This window comes from Squalius cephalus (genome assembly GCF_949319135.1).
Source record: "Squalius cephalus genome assembly, chromosome: 1".
Taxonomy (NCBI): Eukaryota; Metazoa; Chordata; class Actinopteri; order Cypriniformes; family Leuciscidae; genus Squalius; species Squalius cephalus.
In genome coordinates this window covers 30,721,739-30,749,121 of record NC_137122.1, presented here as the reverse complement: position 1 = coordinate 30,749,121, position 27,383 = coordinate 30,721,739, and the positions used below count along the sequence as shown (strand labels likewise).

Below are 27,383 nucleotides of genomic sequence, written 5' to 3'. Positions count from 1 at the left end.
AAGATGCGATAATTGATCTGACTGCCTAGGCTCTATCTGTCCTTGCCTAAATTCATTAAAATCAATAACAGTAATTTCAGCTGCACTCTCAAACCATTCCCTGATATATCTCAGCCACCAGAATTTTAAGAATTAAATGGCCACTCATTTCTCAGCAATGTTCAAATTACTGCATTACAAACAAATTACTGTGGTGTAGTGAAGGTGTCAGACGATGGTAATACCGTGGTACTTTGATATAGAGTCCAGAAGTGAGATCACTAGCGAAAATGCTTCCTTTTTGCAATTCATTGATTTTTTTTCTTCATTATAAACTGAGCATAACATTTTCTGTGATAAAAATATATATATATTATGAAATCAAGATCCCAAAACTGGCTGATTATTCACAGGTTTAAATAAAATTTCCAATTCCAGATTTTCAATGTGATCTTTATGCAAGTTTGTTTCTGCCACGGAATAAAAATGAATAATAAGGTCATTTTTATCTCACAATTCTGACTTTTTTAAAAACATTGCGAGATATAAACTTGCAATTGTGGGGGGGGAAACAGTATATCACACAATTCTGAGAAAAATAATTGCAAGATATAAACTTTTAAGCTATATCCAACAATTCTGACTTTATAACTCGCATTTGTGAGTTTATATCTCATAATTCTGAGAAAAAGTACATTATTCATTCACAAAGAAAATTGGTGTCCTTAAAGGTTGGATTTTTCCTAATTTTTTCAATTAAGGCATTCATTTCAATTTCCAAAAGATGATTTTTTATTCCTCTTTTTAGTCAACTTTAGCATGGGTGTCTAAACTTATGCATAGCACTGTATATACATATATATGAGTAATATGCTAGTGATATATTGTGCATTCCTAGTCTCAGACTTTAAGAATCTAAAAAAAAACACAGCTCAGCACCATTTCCTCACTTGCCCTCCAAGTGACACATTTTTGGCAAATATTTAGGAAACAAAGTTTGTGACATGATGAAACTATGTGACGAGTGTCTGTCATATTGAGACTGACATGTGGTCAAATTCATGAGCAGGTCATTATTTCCCATCTTGCTAAATGGGAAATCACTTGCAACATTTATGCATCTGGCATAAATCTTCTAGCCATCGGATCCCATTATTATGCTTTATTTTGCCATATTTTTCAGTTGTATTTTTTTTCCATGCATGGGGAAGAACAACAATGGTCAGCAAAATCTTTCACCATCTCCATGGAAACAAGCTGTGCAGCAAACCAGGTAAAGCTGTCTGTGTAACTAAACCACAGCTGAATTCAAGGACTTTTGACAGGAATATTCACTCCAGGTAAAGATTTCTTCTGTTGTGTTTCTCTACTCTAAGCACAGAGATGGCGCAGCATTATCATAATACAGATTCATCAGCTGTGACTTTTGCTTATGACTATGCAACTCAGCTGCAGTCTTACGAACTCCATGCGGTATTGCATTTTCATTCATTTTAATGCTGATTTCACCTCTACCAGTTATTTAGTCCTATAAGCTCTCTAAAAACTGCTGTAAGCTGTTCTGGTGTGTAAACAGAAGCCTGAGAGTTGATTAGGTTAACTGGCATAGCAATGAGTCACCGACAGTTTCTTTGCCCAGCGGATTCTGAGTTTAAGCAGATTCTCATGAGTAAAAGTGTGCTGTACAAACACTGGCTCTGGGGTGAATTAATTATATATTATTGCTGTCACCTGTTTAAATAAAAACAGACTCTCAGCTTGTGCTGGTAAATGTTTGGGCCTGAACTTTACAGCAGAACTCTGTGCTTCACAGACTAATTGTGCAAATTTGATCTGTATGGTAATGGAAAGTATAGTGGTTGGGCAGTAAATACATAAAGCACTCAAGCCAAACCGAGTTTCTTGTGCTTGGTTAACCCGGATTGCTGGATTGGGACTATGAATTGCATTTCAGTGACTGATTTACTCATGCTAATTCTGTTTTCCCTGTCACCAGATGACTCAGGTTGTCAATATGGATATCAAGCGTAATGTCAAGTCTGTGTGTGTTGTGAAACAGAGATATTTTGGGGCTTTTGCCTCTTTATTAGGTAGATACAGTAGAGAGTGAATGGACATTTTTGGCAGTGAGACAGTTTGAGGAGGAGGAAACGGACCATTCATAGAAAGATACGCCAAATAAGGAAGTCCCACCTTTCAGTTAAATTAACCAGTTGCCTCAACGACCAGGGAGTCCAGATTTGGCTAGATTCATCAGTTAGCCACAGCTTGACAGTTTATCTAAAACATAAGTAAAAAAAAAAAAAAAGCATCTTTCTCCATTGATAGCAAAAATGTAGCACCATTGTGATCCTAATCAAAAGAGGTTTTGATTTTCTGGTTTTCTTAACCAGACAGCACTGTGCTGCTAAGCTGGTAGGCTAAGGTATTAGCTTGCTAACTGAAGACAAAAACGATTAGGGAATATTTACTTTCACCATTTTTAACTCAATATTGATTTGCAAAATGTAATTTAAAAGACATTAATGAATATATTTTCATGATTAAGTGCAAATACGCCGTAAAGTCATTTTAGAATGGTTATGGACATTAGCATAATCTATCGGAAAATATTGTTTGTTGGCCTGACTTGAGATAGGGGAGAGTGGGGTGATTTGTGCCAGGGGGGAAGTAGTTCCACCCCTTGTTTCTGGAAAACCATAGAAGAAATTGGTCATGTGACCACATAATTTTGAAAAGCAATCACTTTTACTCGTCCTCCAAAGAAGAGAGACACATGACATGAGAGTTAAGCACATTTTAGTGCAAAAAACTGTTTTTTCCCTTTCAAAGTAAAATTTCTATGATTAAGGTTTTTTTTATTGTAGTGTCTGAACAATTATAGACAAGTTTGAGAACATTTCACACATGTTTTAGTGCTTTAGTAGGCTACACAATGAGTTAGCATGATGTTAGCTCTTAACTGCTGGATCATGCTAGTTTTTCAAACTTGTGGGTCTGGGGTGATTTGTGCCAAAGGGCCTGGGTTAAGTTGTGCCAGATCCAGACCACCTAGACCTACATACTCACAGGGGATACTCTTGAGAAGTGAGGAGATGGGCATGCCTCATCATTGTTTGACTTAGACCTGCCTGCTATTTGTTTAATTTAGCTAACACTGATTTCAGTTTTGAGTTTGCACTATGTTATTAAAGAGAAGTTTTATTCCGTTTTTAAGTGGCCTATGTCACAATAGGATGTTTAGAAATTAGCCTAGTCACTTTATTCTTATATGTTACATAATTGACAGACAGCGCTATGTCAACAGGCATCTATTGCCAAAGCCTTTTTGCCTGAAATGAGTCACAAATATCATATATTGTGTTGCTATGGTGCTCTAAGTGGTTGCTAGGGCATAGCTTGATAGCTTTACAATGATCCTGAGAGACTGATTGGTCGTCTGAGTAAAATGAGCCCGCCCCCTTGTCTCTATGACACTGTGATCCAGAGTTATGTTCAATACAAAATCCCTATGCAATTGACCATAGTAGGAAAAACGCATGCTATGGTATTCCAGGGTGACAATATCTAAATAAACCTTAAATGAGTAATTTTTTATTGAATTTGTCTTGCTTTCATATAGCATTATGGTTCATAACATTAAAATGTTCTGTTTTACTTCAGAAATCACTGGCACAATTTACCCCAATGTATTCCCCCAAAGGCACAACTTCCCCCGCACCAGGGGCATGTTGTGCCATGAGACCACTTTTTCCCCAAAAGCTATATTTCTGAAACAATTTATTTCAGATCCAAAGTTATTGTTCTCAGGGATGCACCACATCCTGAAATATACGTACATCGTTAAGTTGAAGGCATTACTGCCATGGCCTCACTTTAAAGTCACTTTGAGTAAAAACTGGCACAACTCACCCCACTTTCCCCCAAAAGATGGTTGAATAATGACAAAAAAAGTCAAAAAATGTATAAAAAGTTTAAACATTTAAACATTAAATCGATCAAAAGTGACAGAAAATGTATTTATAATAAAACAAAAAAATGTTTATATTTTAAAGTCCAACTGAAATCAAAATTGACCCTATTTACTTTGTTAGCGCATATTACTAGTCTTGTGGTGAAAAATTAATCCGTGCAAGTTAATACACAGAAAAAAATTGTTTGCCGTCGTAATCTTTAATCAAAGTCTGAAAAGTTACTTCCAGTCTGGAATGGCGTTCCTTCTCTGATGATGTAGGTTTGACGGCTTGGGTTGCGAAACGCTTAACCACTCCCCTCAAACCGTTAGTCTTCTATGAGCAGAGATGGAGAGGAGGAGCGCTAGAGTAAAACCCTGCCCTCTGTTCAATATTCCTTTTCACTGGGAAATACGTCACAACACTGGAGAAAAGTCGCTTGCAATTTCCGGTTCACGCGGACTTTAAATATATGCTGTTCTTTTAAACTTTCTATTCATCAAAGAATCCTGAAAGAAATGTATCACGGTTTCCACAAAAATATATAGCAACTGTTTTCAACATTGGTAATAATAAGAAATGTTGCTTGAGCACCAAATCATCATATTAGAATGATTTCTGAAGGATCATGCGACACTGAAGACTGGAGTAATGATGCTGAAAATAACATCACAGGAACAAATTACATTTTATAGTATTTTAAAGTAGAAAACAATCATCTTAAACTCAGGGGTGTTTCCGAGGAGGAGGCAAGGGAGGCAGTGGCTCCTCAAAAAAATCGGATGAGAAAATATTATATGCAAATGTATTACAACACAAATATTACAAAATGTGATATAAAAATGTGACATCTTCATGTCTGTGACAGACAGTGTTTACAAGCTTGATGGCTGATGATCTGAAAACAAGTTGACTATTAAAAAGAACAGCTCGACATTATTTCACAAATAAAATGTGTTGTTTAAATTATTACTGCCTTTAGACACCATTTCGCAATAAATGTAAAACTGCTTAAAGAAACTAACTTGATGAGATGTATACTTGGTTTTAATAAATAGAACATTAAAAGCATTGGTAATATAAAAATACAAAATAGAAATGTGTTTGATTTATTATAATGTTTATTTAACCCAGGAAAATGTGACAACATTAAGTGTAATTTTACATTTTATTTATAATGCAATTTTTTTTCATTTAATCATTTAATAATTATTAATAATAATTAAAAACTGTGAGGACTTCAGAACACCTCTGCACGTCACTGCTTAAACTGTAATATTTCTCAATAGGCCTATTGCTGTTTGTACTGTATTTCTGATCAAACAACTGCAGCTTTGGTGAGCACAAGAGACATCTTTATAAAACATTCAAAATCTTACTAACTCCAAACTTTTGAGCAGTAGTGTACATTTAGGGTCATATCTAAACTTGTCACCCACATGAGCAGAACAGTGTCAGGAAGACATGATTCAAACGCTGTGCTACGCCTCTGTCACTAACTTCTACACTATCTTCACACTTCTCACCTTTCATGAATGACATGGTTCTCGAATTTTCAATGCTTTACTTCTTGAGTGTAACCTTGTTTAACAAAACAAGGCCAAGCCAACCCCTGGTCCCAGTGTGGCACTGGTCAGCACTCCTCAAGTAAACACGTTAATGGGTTTGTGGCCGCAGTGCCTTGAATGTGAGCAAGCTAGAGGTTTGCATGTTTTCCCTGCTTTGTTCAGCGAGACATTTTGAGTTCCCTGCAGACGGCCCTTCTCTCATAACTTTCTTTCTCCCCAGAGTTCGTAGAGACAGCTCTTTAGAGGAGCAGCACCTGCACGTCGCTTCGCTGTGCTCCGTTGCACTTTCAGCAGAAAGCTCAATCACTCAGCCAGCCTGTTAACATACACTCCCCATTGCCTCTCAAGTGTTGTTGCAGAAATAACATGGGTGTGCACTACAGATTTCACTCTCTCTCACTCTCTTTTTCAGAGCTGACAGCGATCTATAAGTGCTCGGTTTGTTTCCTTTCCACGAAATCCCTTTCTTCAATCTCAGAGAATGAGCAGAGACCAATGGGAAAAATCAAGCGTGCATTTTGTATTGTGATAACAGTCGAAAATCAACAAAGAGCTTTTCACCTGTCCACTGTTAAAGCAACAGCTGTCAGGCCATTGAATTACAATGTGGTGAAATAAAAGCCAACCAGACTTTGTTCAGCAATTAAGATACCTAAACATATCTTACCAGGCATGCGTCGGAGTGTTTTCGTGAAACACACGGGCTATAAAAAGAGCATACGACATCTGCTACAACTGCTTTTCTGACTTTCATTAGGAGGCTATCAAATAAAGTGTGACTGTTTGACTCGACGCGAGGCATGTTGATCTAAACATCCGGAAGACAACTGGGACACCGATTGGGATTCCGTCAGCACCATGGCAACACTGTGACATGCCACGAGACAATGTTAGTAAATCAGCGCTGTCTGCGGGCTGAAGTTTATTGAATTAGACTTCCTATCTTGTAATATTTCATTTGAATCATTATTTACGGAGGAAACTTCACTGTGATTGTTTTTCATCACAAATATCTTTTTGCAAATGGCATATTTACATCGACTTGAAAGGTGCTGTTTAATATTTTTTCCCTCAGCTAAATTAAGGGAAGTTGTATTTCAGAAATTAGATACAGTATGAGATGCCTTGCTAGCTAATGAATACAGTAGTGACCATATTCACAATACAGTACAGCCTCGAATGCCTTATTGCTTTAATAAATGGTTTCTACATATTAAAAATATCAAGAACACCCATTTTCGTTATTTTACTATGCAAAATCTTTCAGTCCTTAATAACCATCCTTTTGATACAGTCCCTGACAAAATAGAGCGTTGCAATGCGACAAAAATAATCTGCAAAATAATAAGAGCTTTGATATGGTGATCAGCTGTTTCACATAAAAGCTGTAACTACTGTATATTATGTCTTGGACTTCGTATTGACCAATCAGAAGCCAGGACCAGAACTACGCATTTTATATTGTATTGCCCAATCAGCATCCAGGTCCAGAAATATCAATTTTATAATATTCTGTATTGACCAATCAGCAAAATTATATGTTTTATATTTTGTTGTATTGATCAATCAACATCCAGGAACAGAATATGCACTTTATAATAAATTGTATTGAACAATCAGCATCCAGCCTCAGAGCGATCAGTTTTATAATATTGGCTAATCAGCAGAACTATATGTTTTATAATATATTTTTGATCAGTCAGGACCCAGGACCAGAACTATCAATTTTATAAAAGAACTTAGCACACTTGCCAAAGTAAAATGGATATTTTAGGGTGACAATTCGCTAGTTATCATATTTTCCTGCACATTTGTATTATTTGCATAAAATAACAGCATGAGTGAGGTGAACAGAGAGAGAGGGAGATAGAGTTGTGTGTGTGAGTGAGAATGTGTGTGCTTTCTGTGTGTTAGTCAGCCACTTAGCCTGTGGTAATTACTATCTTAGCATGTTAAATGATCACTATAAACGCACACAAGTGCTACTGCAGCCCACCGGACATGACAAAAATGGTCTTCTCTAACTACTTCCCCTGTTCTCAGTAGGAGTCGAATCAAGCAGGCGAAGATATTTACTGATGAATAACCATAGGACCTCACAGCTGCTTCTCTGGGGTGAAGAAGATGCATCTGCTACTATTGGATTGTCACAGCGGAGAGTGTTTTCCAGACGAGCTAAACTGAGCTTTAAGTGACATGGATTCGACCTGTTGTGCATGAGCTCTGATGGTAAGGAACAGATTTACTTACGCAGGTTGTTTCCTGTTGCTCTGGCCTGCATGTTCTCGTAGTGTTGTCCATGCACTGCCAAACTCTCCTCCCTCTCCACGTGTTCTCCTGGAGCTGTCTGGCGCATCACCTGGGCCAGGGCTCTATGGAGAAAGACTTTGTTTACTCATCTTACAAAGAAAAACTGTAAATTGATGTAGAGCAGGGTTCACCAATCTCGGTCCTGGAGGGCCGCTGTCCTGCAGAGTTTAGCTCCAACCAGCTCCAACCCCAATTAAACACACCTGAACCAGCTAATCAAGGTCTCACTAGGCATACTAGAAACTTTCAAACAGGTGTGTTGGAGCTGGTTGGAGCTAAACTCTGCAGGGACAGCGGCCCTCCAGGACCGAGATTGGTGAACCCTGATGTAGAGCAATTCAATAGATATTTATACTGTTCTTGACAGACACTTCCTCATCGAAAAGTTTGTTCCGAACATTTTAAATAAATGTTGACAAAGAGGGATTACAACGATCTGTTATGTTAGACCGAAATGAGTGTGGTACATTAAATACACCATAAAATAACTTGAAGCCGTTTTCTTTCCTGTGTTGACGCATTTGAAAAAGAAAAACTTTTTTTTTTTTAATAGCCAATAATAAGTTTTAGTTTCATATCAGATTCCATGAATTTGCTACATCCTGACAGGTTGTATTAGTGGGTGGAACGTTCTCATTCTGAAGAGAATCTGATTGGATACAAATTTAGATACACCCCTTTGTGCAAGATGAGTCATACATATTTTTAAAGGAATGGTTCACCCAAAAATGACATTCTGTCACTTATTACTCCACCTCATGTTGTTCCAGACTTTCGTTCATCTTTGGAACACAAATGAAGATCTTTTTGATGAAATCTGAGAGCTTTCTGTCCTCTCCACACACGAGAATGAACCTCATTGGTTCTTGCTTGAGCTCAAACGTGCTGCGTAACACAAGAATGAACCTCATTAGTTATTGCAGAAGTTAAAACGTGCTGCGTAACATGAAAATGAACCTCACTGGTTCTTGCAGAACCTCAAACGTGCTGCGTAACACGAGAATGAACCTCATTGGTTCTTGCAGAAGTTAAAACGTGCTGCGTAACACGAGAATGAACCTCATTGGTTCTTGCAGAAGCTCAAACGTGCTGCGTAACACGAGAATGAACCTCATTGGTTCTTGCAGAAGTTAAAACGTGCTGCGTAACACAAGAATGAACCTCATTGGTTCTTGCAGAAGTTAAAACGTGCTGCGTAACACAAGAATGAACCTCATTAGTTATTGCAGAAGTTAAAACGTGCTGCGAAACACAAGAATGAACCTTGTTGGTTATTGCTTGAGCTCAAACGTGCTGCGTAACACAAGAATGAACCTCATTAGTTATTGCAGAAGTTAAAACGTGCTGCGTAACACAAGAATGAACCTCATTGGTTCTTGCTTGAGCTCAAACGTGCTGCGTAACACAAGAATGAACCTCATTGGTTCTTGCTTGAGCTCAAATGTGCTGCGTAACACAAGAATGAACCTCATTAGTTATTGCAGAAGTTAAAACGTGCTGCGTAACACAAGAATGAACCTCATTGGTTCTTGCTTGAGCTCAAACGTGCTGCGTAACACAAGAATGAACCTCATTGGTTCTTGCTTGAGCTCAAATGTGCTGCGTAACACAAGAATGAACCTCATTAGTTATTGCAGAAGTTAAAACGTGCTGCGTAACACAAGAATGAACCTCATTGGTTCTTGCTTGAGCTCAAACGTGCTGCGTAACACAAGAATGAACCTCATTAGTTATTGCAGAAGTTAAAACGTGCTGCGTAACACAAGAATGAACCTCATTGGTTCTTGCTTGAGCTCAAACATGCTGCGTAACACAAGAATGAACCTCATTAGTTATTGCAGAAGTTAAAACGTGCTGCGTAACACGAGAATGAACCTCATTGGTTCTTGCTGAACCTCAAACGTGCTGCGTAACACGAGAATGAACCTCATTGGTTCTTGCTGAACCTCAAACGTGCTGCGTAACACGAGAATGAACCTCATTGGTTCTTGCAGAAGCTCAAACGTGCTGCGTAACACGAGAATGAACCTCATTGGTTCTTGCTTGAGCTCAAACATGCTGCGTAACACAAGAATGAACCTCATTAGTTATTGCAGAAGTTAAAACGTGCTGCGTAACACAAGAATGAACCTCATTGGTTCTTGCTTGAGCTCAAACATGCTGCGTAACACAAGAATGAACCTCATTAGTTATTGCAGAAGTTAAAACGTGCTGCGTAACACGAGAATGAACCTCATTGGTTCTTGCTGAACCTCAAACGTGCTGCGTAACACGAGAATGAACCTCATTGGTTCTTGCTGAACCTCAAACGTGCTGCGTAACACGAGAATGAACCTCATTGGTTCTTGCAGAAGCTCAAACGTGCTGCGTAACACGAGAATGAACCTCATTGGTTCTTGCTTGAGCTCAAACATGCTGCGTAACACAAGAATGAACCTCATTAGTTATTGCAGAAGTTAAAACGTGCTGCGAAACACAAGAATGAACCTCATTGGTTCTTGCTGAACCTCAAACGTGCTGCGTAACACGAGAATGAACCTCATTGGTTCTTGCTGAACCTCAAACGTGCTGCGTAACACGAGAATGAACCTCATTGGTTCTTGCAGAAGCTCAAACGTGCTGCGTAACACAAGAATGAACCTCATTGGTTATTGCAGAAGTTAAAACGTGCTTTGTAACACAAGAATGAACCTCATTGGTTCTTGCTTGAGCTCAAACGTGCTGCGTAACACAAGAATGAACCTCATTAGTTATTGCAGAAGTTAAAACGTGCTGCGTAACACAAGAATGAACCTCATTGGTTCTTGCTTGAGCTCAAACGTGCTGCGTAACACAAGAATGAACCTCATTAGTTATTGCAGAAGTTAAAACGTGCTGCGTAACACGAGAATGAACCTCATTGGTTCTTGCTGAACCTCAAACGTGCTGCGAAACACAAGAATGAACCTCATTGGTTCTTGCAGAAGCTCAAACGTGCTGCGAAACACAAGAATGAACCTCATTGGTTCTTGCAGAAGCTCAAACGTGCTGCGTAACACAAGAATGAACCTCATTGGTTATTGCAGAAGTTAAAACGTGCTTTGTAACACGAGAACGAACCTCATTGGTTCTTGCTGAAGCTCAAACGTGCTGCGTAACACGAGAATAAACCTCGTTGGTTATTGCTTGAGCTCAAACATGCTGCGTATTTTTATTTTTGGGTGAACTATCCCTTTAAGTCTGTGTTCCGTGAAAATAAATATTTAAATTGTGTATAACTGCTAAAAGACAGCTTTACTCAGCATTTAAGAGTATAGTAGCATATGCTAGACCTAACAGACTTGACCTAACAGCTACGATCTAAAAGCTACGAAATTCCCATTTGGGTTTCCTGGGGTCTTCAAACAACCTCATGTACATAAAACTAATAGATTAATTCACATCATGCTTTTAAATGGTAAAAAAAAAATATATAAAAATAATAACTTTTTGTGGAGATACATTAAACCATTCTGAACAATCATTAAAATTGTGCAAGTCAGTACAGTGACATATTCAAAAGGCACTCAATTAAAATGGTGTAAATGACTGGTTGTGGGAGGTGGATAGGATACTATGGCCCATGTGAGTTTTTATTGTGTTCACGCCTAAATAGAGTGAAAGATAAAATGAAAGGTCAGTGCACAAATAGAATGTCCTTGAAATATTAGTATCATTAGACACAGATCAGTGTCCATTATCCTACTAATGTCACGGACACCTCTCTACTGATGTTTAGATGAGTAAGCGTCTATGTGGTTGTGTTTGTTTGTTTGGAGTAGACGCTTTTTCAGACAAAATCTGTGCTTCGCCATGGAGATAATTAGAGACTTAGAGAGATGTTGATGAATGTTTGCTGATCAACAGATGAATTAGACCTGAATGCTAGTCAGTATATTTTGTAGTACACCTGCTTTCAGCTCTCTCTGATTATCAACACTTTATACTGTGTCTTCAGGGAAAAGCACAAAGTCATGGTGAGAGATAGTTGTGTCAGTGTAATCCTTGAGCTATGCCGAATGACATCCCAGAGAAAAACTGTCATCCTTAGAGGTTTGCTCATTGAAGGCATAAGCATTATATTTCATTATTGATATCAACTTATAAAATCTCCTTAGGAGAAAATAAAAACAGACACAACTGAGGTAATTATTGACTTACAGTCCGATTGTTGAGCTAATTAAATTAATTCAAATAAAAAAGCTCTTATAATTTAGGAAGAGTTTGATAAATATTTAATCTACACTCTATTAGAAAAGGTACAAAAAGCTGTCACTGGGGTGCTTCTTTAGACCTTCTTTAGACCCTTTGTACCTTCTTTAGGACAAATGTAGGACATCTGATTGCAGATTTTGGAACAGTTTGTGATTGTGTCAGATCTCTTCTGAAACTCTTAAGTTGAAACAAGCAAGTGACTTATGTAAACAACTCTCAATTTTCTCTCTGTGTAATATCATTGTTGTCTACAAGAAACAGTTGAGGTAATAAGATCTCATTTGTATTTTTATTTCCCATGGAATAAACTGCTCCACTCCACAACAACACAAACAATTTACAACTTCTTAAAAAGGACAAGACACAAATGCATCAATGTTAAGCTGTAAAATGTAGATTGGATATTACCCTGGTTATTTGGTTAAATCCCATTTGATTTCCTTTCTTTCCTATGGGATAAACTAGACAGATTACAATTTACAACAGTTTATAAAAAAATACAAAGGATATCTAAAAATTATTATTGATATGCAGTCAGAGTGCATATCACTCTGTTAATTTTACATATTAATATGCAGAGTGCATATGTAAAAGACGGCTCAGGCCTAATTTGTTTTGGGAAGAATTTGATTTTTGAAATCCCATTTGATTTTATCCGTCTCTAAACTGCGCAGCTCCACAACAACCACGCAGACAATACAACAGCGTTTGAACTTGAACTTAGGCTATTCAACCTCTCTTACCTGGACATGTTCTCTCTGTGAGGTCGATGCGCCTTCTCCAAGCCAAGTTTGGTGAATATCCCAACCAGCGCCATGATAGCAACTACTCCGCATATTATATACACAATCAAATTCGCTTTATCCTTAGTCGGATCGTGTTGGTCCATCATCTTCGGCGGTGGTCTGCCCGTCATGGACCACGGCGGGGTGTCGTAGTTTTTGCAAGTGGTCTGATCTAACCTGGAGTTTTTAAACTCGCAGCAGAACCTGAAGCCACAGGTCCCGCAGCAGTACAGGTAACTACCCGTCCGACACACGAACGGAGGATCCCAGTGACCCATCACATCATAATAGCCCCGACACCTGTCCGTGTGAGGGGTCTCAGAGAGACTGTTTTCCCCGTCTCTAGAGTCGTTAGACCCTGACGCTGTCACCAGACCATCCAGGTTCTTCCCAGGTTCTCCTTCCGCGTCGCACACAAGAACTTTCATCAAAAAGTAACCCAGTAGTAAGCCAGTGCTTTTCATCCTGCGCTCTTCTCTTCTCTCCTCTTCTTTGCCACGGCTGAACGGACGCTGAAAGACAGAGTTGGGTGTCTTTTGTCATGAAGTGTCAGGACGCATATCTCCATCAAAAACATCACCGCCATCCGAGATGATCATGTTTGATGATACTTCAACGCCACAATGAGTCTATAGAGGTTTTGAAGTATGCAAATGATTGAATATGGAGATTTCTATCTTATCAAGTGTGGCATTCCAATAAACACTACTGTGTTTTATCTACTAATATATATTATCCTTGAACAACGGCGTTCTTGAGCACTCGGGAGCGTGGAGCGCCTGGATCGCAATGAGCTGCGGTTGAACGGAGCGCTGAGTGAGACTGAATGCGTAATGATGAGAGAGGAGGAGGGGACCCCAAGTATGGGCACATGGAAGGAAGCAGCAAAAGAATTAAGAGGAGAGAGAGCAGAATGTGTCAATCAATATTAAGTCCTGTGATTCTCACAAAAAGAAGCCTATACATTTTGCGCGTAAATGAATGCGCAACTCATACGCTACAAATAGCCAACTGCAATGTGCGAATTATGTCGTTCAATAGGATAGGCTACTCATGATGAGGATTTTTATGCCACTTTTAGGCGTTGAAGCACAATGGAAAGTCCTGTGCGATATTAGCCCCGAGTTACAATATTTATAAACGTCTAAAAAAGATTTTACATAAATGTTTAAAACCTTGAAACCCCGCCCCTCCTTTTGTTTTGGTTTCTTGAGGGAGTTCCAGGCAATGGGTTGATTTCATTCGCAGCCATTTTAAAATCGGATTGACGTAATAAGCGTTCACATTGCGATTCAACAATGCAACATGCTATTTAATTTAAAGGAGAGTTGGCGATTTCCAGTGACCGAGCAAAATAAATAAATTCGAGCAGCGACTACCAATGGGAGTGCAGAGGCCGACAGCGACCCGGCGACCTCCAGTGAACGAAAGGTAGGAGGAGAGCAAGGGCGAAAGTACAATTTTTCAGAAAAACATAATTTTACAAGATGATATTTTAGACAGAGATATATTTTTGCCATGGTCAGTCACTGTGGTCTATCAATACGTATTTTGAACGACTTCAGTATAATTTCACTTTGAACTTAAGACTGCTCATGTTACTTTCGACCCCGTCAGTTGGGAAGAAAGTAACACACGTGGGTCAAAAGTAAACACAACAATTTACAAGCTAGATTTTTAATAGCCTAAATATACCTGAGTATGACCTTGTTAGCCTATAATGTAACTACAAACATATTTTGGCCTTTATCTTTGCAAAAAAAAAATGTTAATTTACATTTTCATTTTAAATTTCCATTTCATCAAATGTTTCAAAAGTAACCCAACAAACTTGAATTGTTTAGATTTTTTTCAACATGAAAAATATGAAAAAAAAGCATAATATTCAATAATGAATATAATATAATATAATATATAATCATAATACAATAATATAAATTCTCAACATAATGTAACAATAGTCATGTTTCCATCCAGCTGTTTTTATGCATACATTTAAAATGTGCATAAAACATCTGGATGGAAACCCTGCAAATTCATAGGTGGAGGTGGAAAAGCTTAGCCTGACTACGTCAGACTTCCTACTTCCGCTAATTTCATTTCGCTCCTGTAGTCAGTCTGAGATAGCAGCGTATCTTTCAGTTTTCCACCGGCCTGAAAACAGCCGGGCCAATCAACGAACAGAGGGCGGGCTGAGAGCCGTGACGTAGACGCTGATTGTACCGTGGTGGATGCGTACTTGCGTAGATTTACTTCACATAATCTGCAAAAGTCGTTCACAGCCATGTTCACTCCGGTATTTCGCTCGATGGTTTAGTTTTTGCATCATACATGTGTTTACAGTGGAAGTTAGATGCGGCTGAGCATGCGCATAACACACGCCATAACCAAACGTTATGTGATTGGCTTACGGGTAACCAATGATTTTAAACTTCAGACAAGCGCCCCCCGCGAGAGAGAAAACACTTCTCTATTATGCTATTCCAGACTCTCTCTACGAAGCAAAGTGAAGTAGCAGAGTCTGGTATTACCAGGCTAGGAAAAGCTAAGGTATGGCTAAAACCTAAATGTGACTAGGGTAAATGGAAACAGATTGAGTGAAAAAAAAAAGGTGACAGAAATCAGCTGATTTAAATGTGACTTAAGCTTTAAACGCCCTCTCATAAACATCTGGCTGAATCAGACCTCTGAATCAGTCTTGTCTTTCTGACCCTCACTCTTGCCATATTCTGTTGGTATAATATGACATAAACATGTTTTAATAAATGCTGCAACACACAGAAAGTCACCACATTAGCAGCGGGACAAAAGAAACACTTGGTTTCACTGTAGCGGGACAAAAGTAACAAGTGTTACTTTCGTCCCGGTTTACTTTTATACTGAAATACTCTGACATGGCAAACTTCAGGATGTGTTACAGCACTAAATAACCTGTAGATTGATCATTACTGTGTGACACATGAAACGAAAAACACAACTTGTAATTAGAAAAAAAGTACCACTTCAGTTATTTACTTATCGTACTCGAAAACTGCTTTCTGGACCTAACCACGGGAAACGATGACGAAATCACATGATATTTGGCAGCTCAGTTAAGGGTTGCATACTGAACGTGCTGTCATAGCTTGAAATGCTAATATAGTCAGGGCTCTGAGAAAATCGCTTTGTTACTTTCACCCCGGTTCTCCCCTAACATTCACCTGTAGGCCTGCTCACTTTATCGATTTATATATATCGATGATATTGTACAACTTTAAAATATTTTGGAAGTTGGTATATAAAAGAAGTGTGCCTTCAGAAGTTGAAGGTGAATTTATTTTCACTAAATTATACCAAGTTTTGATGGTGCATGGTTGCATTTTAGCAGCAACATGGCTGTAAAAATGAAACATTTTTCGTACTTGGGCAATTAAACATTTAGCAATTAAACTCGATCAACACATACAAATATATTAACCTAGATAGAAATATCAATATGCGATTCATTATATCAGCACAGCCTTAGGTTGTAGGTTATTCCTACAGTTGTCAAAGTTGCCAATTTGTTATGGTGTTTACAATTATGGATTTAGATATCATTGATATCATTTTAAAAATTAGATTAAATGCACATTCCATCTAATCTAAATTCTCCCAATTCAGCCTCATTTTCATCCCAAAACAGTGGATTACTTTTCTGCACCCTGTAATGCAGTGCAAAGTGACATACTGTATCGCCAGTTATATCTCCCCTTGATGTTTTATGAATTTGTTTATTTGTCATATAACGCAGAATAATTTTTCGTGGGTCATTCTGTCTGAATACAGTTCACACTATTAAACTTGCCAGCTAAAATATAATTGAGACTAATGCAGTGATAAGATCCAGTCAGTTCATTCCATTTATTGCCGAGATGCAACTAGACCTACAAACCACAGACAGACTTGCATATCTCGAGAGGGATAATATAAATCAGTTTTATTGTGTTATATTCTGGTTTAATCCCTTGTTTTGTATGGTCTGTTACAGAATTATATGATCACTGAGACACAGTCGGTCCTAATGGGCATTTGGCACGGAAAACAAGACCACAGCTCAGAATAATGTAATTACATACTGATGCAGATGAACAAGCAATCTGCATTGTCTTTGGGAGGACAAACAGACCTGCCTAAGGTGGCTGCAATTGTAACTTATGAAAGGAAAAAAGAAGCACTAATGGAATTATATAAAACAAGGCTCATGGCTCCTTTTTGAATATTTATGTACTGAGCAAATTCATAAAATCTCATGAAAACAGCAGAACTGTTCCAGAAATGAGGGTTATCAGAATGCATGAGTCAATGAGGCCATCAGTAAAGTACTTGAGAGACACTAAGGGATCACTTGGTCTTGTTATTGCCATGGTAACCAGGTGCATAATGGCCTAATTTCATTTTCCAGGTCCTAATGACTTAGAAGAGAGATTTTCAAAACATACAAAAAGCCAGGGAAGAGTGCCGTGTTTCTTTTTTCTTTTCTTTTTTTCAACCCTTTTTTTCTTCTACAGCATGATGCTTAAAGTTGTAAAAAAGGACAGCTGAAGCTGAATGGCAGTTTGCGCAAGAGATGCACCCCATTGTCTAAAGGTCAATACATAGTGAATTATCCCATTTATTCGGTTGTGCATCCCAGCAGGTTCTTTCTTTCTGGAGAGCACATAGGCTATGTCTTTCAGAAACTAAAATAGAGATATTGTCAGTTATATTTTCATGCATAAATAATAGCCTATCTATATCTATCTACATTCATTATTTCTGTCCATCTACCTACACGTGTGTGTGTGTGTGTGTGTGTGTGTGTGTGTGTGTGTGTGTGTGTGTGTGTGTGTGTGTGTGTGTGTGTGAGTGTGAGTGTGAGTGTGTGTGTGAGTGTGTGTGTGTGTGTGTGAGTGTGTGTGTGTGTGTGTGTGTGTGTGTGTGTGTGTGTGTGTGTTCATGTTTTTCTATCCCGGTGGGGACTTCAACCTGAATGCACACAGACTCATGGGGACTCGTGTCACAGTGGGGACCTAAACTGAGGTCCCCATGGGTAAACAAGCTTATAAATCATACAAAATGAGTTTTTTTTGGAAATGTAAAAATGCAGAAAGTTTTCTGTGATGGGTAGGTTTAGGGGTAGGGTTAGTGTAAGGAGATAGAATATACAGTTTGTACAGTATAAAAACCATTAAGTCTATAGAGAGTCCCCACAAAGATAGTAAACCAGACATATGTGTGTGTTTGTGTGTGTGTGTGTGTGTGTTATTTGATGACAGTGCGGCCCAGAAATCTTTGAACACTTTGAAAATCTAGAATTTGGAATGCAATTCTGGAAACTACATTTTAAAACGACCATTATGATGTAAAAAGTACAGTCACTTTGCATACAAGCGTGCTAACTGAGTACATGTAAATTAATAAGAATGATTTAATATTCTGCACAATTTCTAGGTCAGTTATCAAATCAGAGCTAATACTACAACAAATAAGTGACTTTTCTAAAGACAGTCCAATGTTCTTCTTCCATTGAAGCTTAAGATACTGATCAGGTCATTTTCAAATCGTGCTAGAGAACAAGATCATCAGGTTTTATGTTCTTGTGAAGTTCATTGAGCTTGTGTTCTGCTACCACTAGAGGGACACAAGAGGGACAAACCAAATACTAAGACATTCATGTCAATCTTTCAGTTCAACTTTTCAGTCAAATTGATATACTGTATTGAATTAGGGAGAAAATTTTTGTTTCAGGGTGTTTCGATCCTACTAAAAATGGAAAAGTGTTTCCTTTGTGTTTTTCGTGTATAGACACCATAGTCAAAATTATCCCTGTTCTCACTGATCTGCGAAAATGACTAAAAAACACTGTATTGTGTATGCCAGGCCAGTAGTTGGCAACTACAGCAGTCACTTTGTAAAGAAGAACTACTATAGACTGAACTTGTAATTCGCATGCGCATGTTGTCACAGTTTTCACAAATGTACATTTTTGCAGTTGCACGACAACGGTGTCGTTTTCAAAAACTTGCGTTTTCAGGCCCCCAAACGCTGTTCTCGTGTAAATTAATGGCCAAAATGGATAAAATGTTTTATGTTTCTGGTTGAAAACGGTGTTGTGTAAACTTTTGGACCCCACTGTGTTTTTTTACTGTGCCATTTGCGTCCTCATGTATTTATTTAATTTTTTTTAGTCCTTTGTTATCACCATCACAATGAAGAGCCTTGATCATGCATAAACTTACGCAAAGTTTGTCATAGATCATTTATTTTTGGAGCTGGTGTTAATCTGGAATTTTAACAGTGTTGTTGAAAGCACCATCTGCCACCTGAGAAATCTTGCTCGTTTGCTTTTGATGTTAGTCCGAGCCACAGAAAGCTTCTTTATTTACAATTGGCTGTCATGGGAATCATGGCTCTTTTCTCTTTTATATCTTTAAAGACTGCTGTAAATAGTTCAGTCATTCATCTGGGATTTTATCAAAGTTTGTTTAGAGAGACAAAACTCTGCTCGAGTGTCTCAGAGAGAACAGCTGGCAGCTCCTGATCAGACCATCGCATTAAAAAAGCCCTGACTGCGTCACTTTGACTTAGGAAGAATAGCAATTGGCGAGCAATGAAACATCACGCTCAATTTAACATGTCAATACTTCTTGGCCAGACTGTTTTAGATGCGGCTGTATATCTTGAATGAATAGTCCACCGTAGGATTTATGGATTCTGGCTGCAGTAGAATAGAGCTGCGCGGCCCTGAGAAAAGGTCACCTGACTGATAAAACCAAATCTTAAACAAGTTTTGAATCATTGTTCTCAGGCAGTGTGTTCACAGACGTTGCTATAGCCTTCGGTCATTCCATACATCACTTTAAACCTCGTACATCCCTTCTGCCTTGGTTAATTCATTATAAAGTGTATTTATGCAAGTGTAACAAAGGGGGGAATTAAGCTATTATATATATTGTGAATGATAAAAAGCTGCAGATTTACAAAAGTTTGTAAGCAACCTAAATTTTCTTGGAAATACAGTCATTTATTGCCAAAAAATAGCAACACTTTTTTTTTTTTTTCACAAGAATAATTCAATTATTATTCCTTTTTTTAAATATAATATTTTTTAAATACAATTTTAAAATGTATATAAACCAAAGTTTTCACAAAACATTTTCACACGCATACATTTTTTTTTTTGCTATAATGATTGTATACTGTATGCAAATTATACAGCATATTACAGAAAATGGCAATTATTTTACAACAAAATTTACTTGTATGTACATTTTATTTCAAAAATATATATTGATTTAAAATAATATATATTATTTATTTTAATATAACTATAGAAAAACAACACACATCCTACACTTTTTTTATACACAGCCACTTTTCCCATAGTCTGGAGAGCTGCAGCCATCACTCCCCCAACCTTCTGTCAGGCCTGGCTGATCTCTGTCTTTGGCCATGTGGAGTGTGACGTGAGCCCTTGATCACTTGCTGCTTGCTAGAAAAGGACACCAAGCTGTGCGTGACTCTCCCTTGTGAAGAGGAACCAGACAGTGACTCAGTTTAATCATTTGATTTCAAGATATGTAACAGCATCCCACAGAGGAGTATTTAAAGTGAAAATATGTGTAAAGAGATTGTGGAGATTGTCTCTTTACATCATCGGTGACGTCATTATCACTAGTACCACACGTTTGAATCTGTCTGGTGTTTGCATTTGAAATTATTCTTATGCCTTGTGGCTTTTACCGAAATTTTCTGTGTTCAAAACAAGATAACGTCAGTTTACAGCATTTGTGGCATAATGTTGATTGCCACACAAATTAATTTTGACCTTTCTGCCTTTCCTTTAAAAGAAAAATAAGGGAAATGGTGACGCATTTACCCTGGAAGTAAACAGGGCCAATTTATAGAGGATTTAAAAGCGGACTTTAGCACACTTGAGCATGCTCGATCTCGTCTGATTTCAGATGGTAACCAGGATTGGGCCTGGTTAGTACTTGGATGGGAGACAGCCTGGGAATACCAGGGTCTGTAAGCTTTTGGTTAGAATCTATAATATAATAATATGCAATTCAATCCATATAACTCTGGACTCAGACTAGAATCAAGATTCTTTTTTCCTCTGAATCTTTGAGTCAAGTCCTACAAGAATCTATTCATCCAGTGTTGTTTAACCCCCGGGACATTTTTCCACCGTTTCGGCAAAGCACGTAAACCCGTTTCAATATCATGAACTCATGAAAAGAATGGATTTTTTTGGTTGTTTATTAAAAAAAACATAGCTGTAGTGAGCAGGCATTCAGCACACAAAATGACAGTGACATTGAAGGGGATTGTGTGACAGAGGAGAAAATAAATCTGCAAATTGCATTTGTTTTCAATTCCCATATCCAGCCTTGCTTTAGCAGCTGGCTTCTCAAGATAAAACAAACAGTATTTGCACGTTTGCAAAAGCTTGTAATGCCCCTCTAGTAAACAAACCAAAGATTTTTGACATGCCAAAATGCTTAGCTCTCATGAAAGAGTTACTTCAATACTATAAATACGGTGATCCCCGATTAGAGCTCATGGCTGGCAATTGTACAACAGTATACAGTAGGGGCCAAAGGTTTAAGACCACTTAATGAAAATACTCCCATCATTGAAAGTAGAGGTTAAATGTTACATACACTCACAAGCCACTTTATTAGGTACCTGTTCAACTGCTTGTTAACACAAATATCTAATCAGCCAATTTCATAGCAGCTACTCAATGCATTTAGGAACGTAGACATGAAGACGATCTGCTGAAGTTCAAACTGAGCATCAGAATGTGGAAAGAAATGTGATTTAAGTGACTCTGAACGTGGCATGGTTGATGGTGCTATACGGGCTGGTATTTCAGAAACTGCTGATCTACTGGGATTTTCACGCACAACCAACTCTAGGATTTACAGAGAATGGTCTGAAAAAGAGAAAATCTCCAGTGAGTGGCAGTTCCGTGGGTGAAAATGCCTTTTTGATGCCAGAGGTCAGAGGAAAATTACTGGTTCGAGCTTATAGAAAGGCGACAAGTAACTTGTTACAACCGAGGTTTGCAGAAGAGCTTCTCTGAAGTATACCTTGAATATGGCATTTCTATATTCTCAAATGGCCTCCACATTCACCAGATCTCAATCCAATAGAGCACATTTTGGGTTGTAGTGCAACGGGAGATTCACATAATGGATGTGCAGCTGACAAATCTACAGCAACTGTGTGATTCTCTGACATTTTTGAATCTATACCATGAAGAATTAAGGCAGTTATGAAGGCAAAAGGGGGTCCAACATGGTACTAGTGAGGTGTACCTAACAAAGCAGCTGGTGAATGTAACTTTCTCATTATGTGTAAAAAACAAAACATATAAGGTACAGTATATGTTGAACAAAAACAGTGAAAACTGCACAGATGACTTTGAAATAATTCAGTTTGCCTGTATATGGATCGGTGGAATACACGGAATCTCATTTCATTCTTAGGATTGTCATAGCTCTTGCGCATATTGTCTCTAGAATTCATTTAGATAAAATCTCTTGTCTGATGTATTGCACCTGAGCCACAGTTCAAACCTTCCCTCAGTACCAATATTATTCCACTTCAATGGGTTTTATTTGATGTGCTGTGCGATGTTCCTAAGAGTAAACATAAAACAGTTGAATTAATGATTGGCATTACTCTTGACTAGACAGTCTCAGCCAAGATAGCCAATTTATGAGATGCCTTTGTCATGTGCATATAAACATCATATTTCAAAACTGACATTTTATTGTCCTAGTGCGTGTTTCTGGTGTTATTGTGAACAATTTATTGGTGCATATTTTCCAAAGAAAATAATGACTGTTGCGTGAAACGACTTTCATTTTCCTCTGATAGGCCACTTTTGGTTAAAGTTGGCATGAAATGAAAATTCATCTATTTCTTAATCTTTTTTTAAATGCATGTTATTGATCTTATTGTGAATGACTACTCCATGTAGCCTAATATGTTTCATTTTTATTTATTTTTTCATCAAAATCAATCTCGATCTTCCAGTGAAATGTCTGACTTCTCTCTGGTGACGTATAACGGACTTCTCCAAACATTTAGTCCGCTTAAACCCAGCCCCTTTATTACAATCGACCTCAAGCTCACATTCAGATCTGCCTCCATCCAATCAACAAGAAGTCTCCGCCCCAACACTTCGGTTGTAAGTCACAATATAAAAAAGATCTGTCGCTCCTTCCATTATACCACAACTTAAAGCCACAGTATTGAATTTTTCTCCACTAGGGGTCGCTAACCTCTTTACAATAACAAAGGCGTAGTTTGATGACGCAACACATGCTAAGAATTATGGATGTTGTCGTCAACATCAAGCCGACCGATCTAATAATGTTTATGGATGACTGAATACATCGATGCTTTTATCATGACTGTGATATGAAGCAGTTCGGGATTGCTAAGAGACAGCTATCAGCTCCAAACGCGACGCGAGCTCCCGCGGATATAAAAGGAATATGGACATTTCATTCTACCGAACTACACGCAGTGCAGAATTACAACTCACAGGTCAGTTTATTAGACAAATTAAACTTGTGAGGTAACGCAGTGCTGTTTCACTTGGTCTAACATTACACTATCACACTAAACTGCATTTTAATGTGTTGAAATGTATGTGTTAGTTTGTCTGTATGAGACTAGCAGTAAGCTAGATCAACATTAGAATAACATACAGATCATATTCTAACATTTTATCATTGTTGAACTATATAACATTGATTAGTTTTATGTAAATGTGCTCACCTGTTTAATAAAGTACATGTAGGAGCGGTCGAAGTCTCGGACGTGGAGCTCTCGTTTATATACTGTCTATGGGAGCTCTAGGCATCTCGAAAACACCGCGCTGATATTGATTCTCGTTTTAGTTCTTCTTTTTTATCCAAAGTCTGCTTGCCATGGTCCGTAATGTTTGAACGAAACAACAACAGCGTGCAAATAGACATTGCGAACTCCACAGTTGTCTGCGTCTGTCGCTTTGGTTAATCAGAGGGCTCTGCTCATGGCAGTACGAGCGGAAATCATAGGCGGAAACCAGGGACAACGCGGATATGACGCCATTGACTGCGACAAACCGGAAATAAAGAAACGTCCCGTGTCTAAAAATTTAATTAAAAATTCTCCTGGTTTGAAAGTTGTTGGAAACACACAACTAAAAAAAATATATAACATAGATATAGTGATTTTTGCTAATTTTAAAGCAAAAAAGTTACATATTGTGCCTTTAAATATGTTTTAGCAAACTCGCATTTCTTCTGGCTCCATACTCCCACTTTTTTTGTCAAATAAATTCCTGTACTGCCATTTTAATTGCATATCCTTTTTTACTTTAAAATGTCACATTACAGAAGTCAAATTGGTTTAATTCTGAATGTCTTTAACACATTCTCTCACACAATGGGTTTTGTATTATATTTTGAAGAGAAGTCACAGACAAAACATAATGCAGAGTAGTTTTATTAATCACATATTTCATGCTTCTGATTAGCGTGGTTCTGACTGACAGTGCTATAATATTCACAGGGCACATCTCAGCTATAATGAATAAACTGTCAGAGATGTAGTGTCAAATTCTATAATTTGTTCCGTCCGAAATTTCCATACGACTCTCTTTTACTCCTTTGCTGATTTGTCCTTCACTTTCTATTACATCCTTCTCTCTCTTTCTCAGCGGGAATGGAAAAACACACAGAACAAGTTGTCTGATTTTCTTTCTCCATTTCCTCGGTGCAGTTGTAACATTTGAGAGGTCATTATTGTGTTTCATCTGGCGTGCTGGCTTTGCTCTTCTGCTCCAGGAGTGTGATTGAGCAGCCAAACCTCACCATCAGAGCTGGCCTTTTCTCTGCTGGCTTGCCAGGGCACAGCCCACTGCCTCTCTGCCGGTAATTGAAAAGGAAATGAATTGTGATACCTGCTCTGCTTGAGTCCACTGCTTGACCTGAGGGATCGTGCGGATGTGAGCTTCACTATTTTCAAGGAAAACAAGACAAAGAGTTGAATGATGGAATGCATTGGGGGATGTTGGTGTCAGATATAACAACCAGATCACACCGTTCCTCATCATGCATGACATGGTGAGTTTCCAACGATTTCCAGTTTGCCTGTTCACTTTGAAAGCCAAAATGTGGTATGTTGCTGCACAATACAGTATAAGCCAATCAGAACATGTTGGATGGTTAATATACTGCATAATAGGAAACCAATGGTTAAATGTCCTGCCGGTAAAGACCAACAAATCATAGTTATTAAATATAACTAATTTAAATTTATATATAGGCTATATGAATTTAAAATAACTGTTTTATATTTTAATGTTTTAAAATGTTATTTATTCCTGTGCTGGTAAAGCTGAATTTTTAGCATCACTACTCCAGTCTTCAGTGTCAATTGACCGTTCGCAAAGACCCGCCCCCTTTAGTTACTGTTGCCATGTCTGACAAGCCATGCAGTGAAAAATACATCGCGGAGCAAAGAGGACACTGACAGCGTGCTGATAGACCGTACTACGGTGGCCGAGAGGTGCAAAACAAATCACAATTACAAAAACAAAATAACAATTCAGAAAACAAAATAACAATTCAGAAAACACGACAATTTAGAAAACAAAATAATTCAGAAAACAAAATAGCAATTCAGAAAACAAAATAGCAATTCAGAAAACACAACGACAATTCATACAAAACAAAAAAGGTAGGTATATTTTGAGAATGACGTACTTATCACTGATTGGACGAGACACCTGTCAATCAAGAAATTTGTGATCAACTTTGTTTTGCTATGTGAAAATAGAACACATTAAACTTTACTTTGAAGAAGGACATTCATGTGCCGTGATTGTGGACATGCTGGCGACAACCCACATAATATTTACTATATTAATAGTGTGTCATGAGTTTAGTATGCCTGAGCACATGGTTAGCATGAGTGTTTCGCGATTAGCGCGATAGCCTGCTATTCATTATAAATGGTCATTATGTCGATGTTATTTGAGTGTATGAGAGTACATGGTGTTGTTTCAGTCTTATTTTGTTTGTTTTGCACCTCTCGGCCACCGTACAGGACAGACCAGGTTACTTTTGATATGAAACAAAGTCTCAACTTTCAAATTTGGTCATTTTTTAAAGAAATGAAAACAATAAATACCGTTTTGTGGCTCTTTAATGTGTCGTGATAGATCGCTGTGGCGCCTCAGTTAAAGCTGCTCGTGAACCGATCATCTATTCCTTCTAGTTAATTTATAGTATTAAATAAACATGAATGAACATAAGAAGGAATGTTGTTTTAACCATGGAAATACATCAGTGCACTCCGTTTTTCAAGTTCAAGTCCTCCAACGTTAATCTACTAATTCTCCTGACTGATTTGTCGGACTAAAATGGTGGATGGCGGTGTAACGGTCCTCAGCTGGAGTGCCCTTGAGAGCCACCTGAGGGCACTCCACATCAGACTATCATGTTTCACTCACAAACTACATCTCCCATAATTCTCTTCCTGGACTCATCAGCACTCATTATCACATTCACCTGTGTCTCATTATCTTGTTTAGTTTACCCCATATTAGCCTGGTTCACCCCATCACTCACTGCAAAGTTTTGTATGTTGTTGCACTGCATCTCTGAGCATTCTCCCTGATTTCATTGTCTCTTGGATTTTTTGCCTCTGACCCCTGCCTGCCTGCCTTTTTGTTTGTTTGGACTGCCTTCCTGTGCTTGACCCTCTGCTTGTGTTTGATTACGATTCTGGATAACCCTTTAAATAAACTGCATTTAGATCCTCAACCTTGTCTCGGAGCAGTTCGTAACATGCGGATTATGATTGGTCAGATCGCCTGTCAATCAAACTCCCTGCGAAGGGTCAATTGATCCTTCAGAAATCATTCTAATATGCTGATTTGATGCTCAAGAAACAGTAACAGTTGTGCTGCTTGATATTTTTGTTGCATTTTTGATAAATAGAAACTTAATTTACATAAACATCATTTATTTGAAATCTTTTGAAACAATATTGGCTTAACTGTCACTGTTGATGTATCCTTTGTTTTCCATGGACTTTTGTTATGCTTCATGTTTCTTATTCTGCTTGCCATCCTTTAGGCCTTTTGTTGTTTTTCCCCTTGATTTTTTTTTGTTTGTTTTTTTGGTTAAATCGATAAAAATCCGATAACGTGATTAAAATTTCGGCATTTTCTGCAATTAGTTCCACCGTTTAAAGGCAGCAAATTTAAAGGCAGAGCAGCCAGTTTTCTTTTAAAAAAATAAAAATGACACTTACTAAATGAGGCATTTACAACAGCTTTAAAGGGCTCTTGGTTGTTAAAGTAGACTTAACTTCACTAACTTATTGACGAGATTGTGAATACCAAAGGTGACTGTCTCTCCATATTCTTTTGAGTGCAGTTGCCCACATCCTCCTAACCCTTAGTACAACGAGAGATAATTGAAGACATCCAGCTGTCATTGGATAAACCCACGCTGTGTCTGCACCTGCGATCTATATGT

The 27,383-nt window shown here is 38.0% G+C and overlaps 1 protein-coding gene across 1 annotated transcript in view; it reads right to left on the bottom strand.

Moving 5' to 3' along the window:
- The window catches only part of shisa9b (shisa family member 9b), a 35,505-nt gene extending 21,869 nt beyond the window's left edge, over positions 1–13,636 (bottom strand). Inside the window, 3 exon segments of the mRNA XM_079865978.1 lie at positions 7,751–7,872; positions 12,787–13,313; positions 13,316–13,636. Of these exon segments, the coding sequence (XP_079722104.1) occupies positions 7,751–7,872; positions 12,787–13,313; positions 13,316–13,414 (748 nt within the window). The 5' untranslated portion in view covers positions 13,415–13,636.
- Between the last annotated feature and the right edge of the window lie 13,747 nt (positions 13,637–27,383).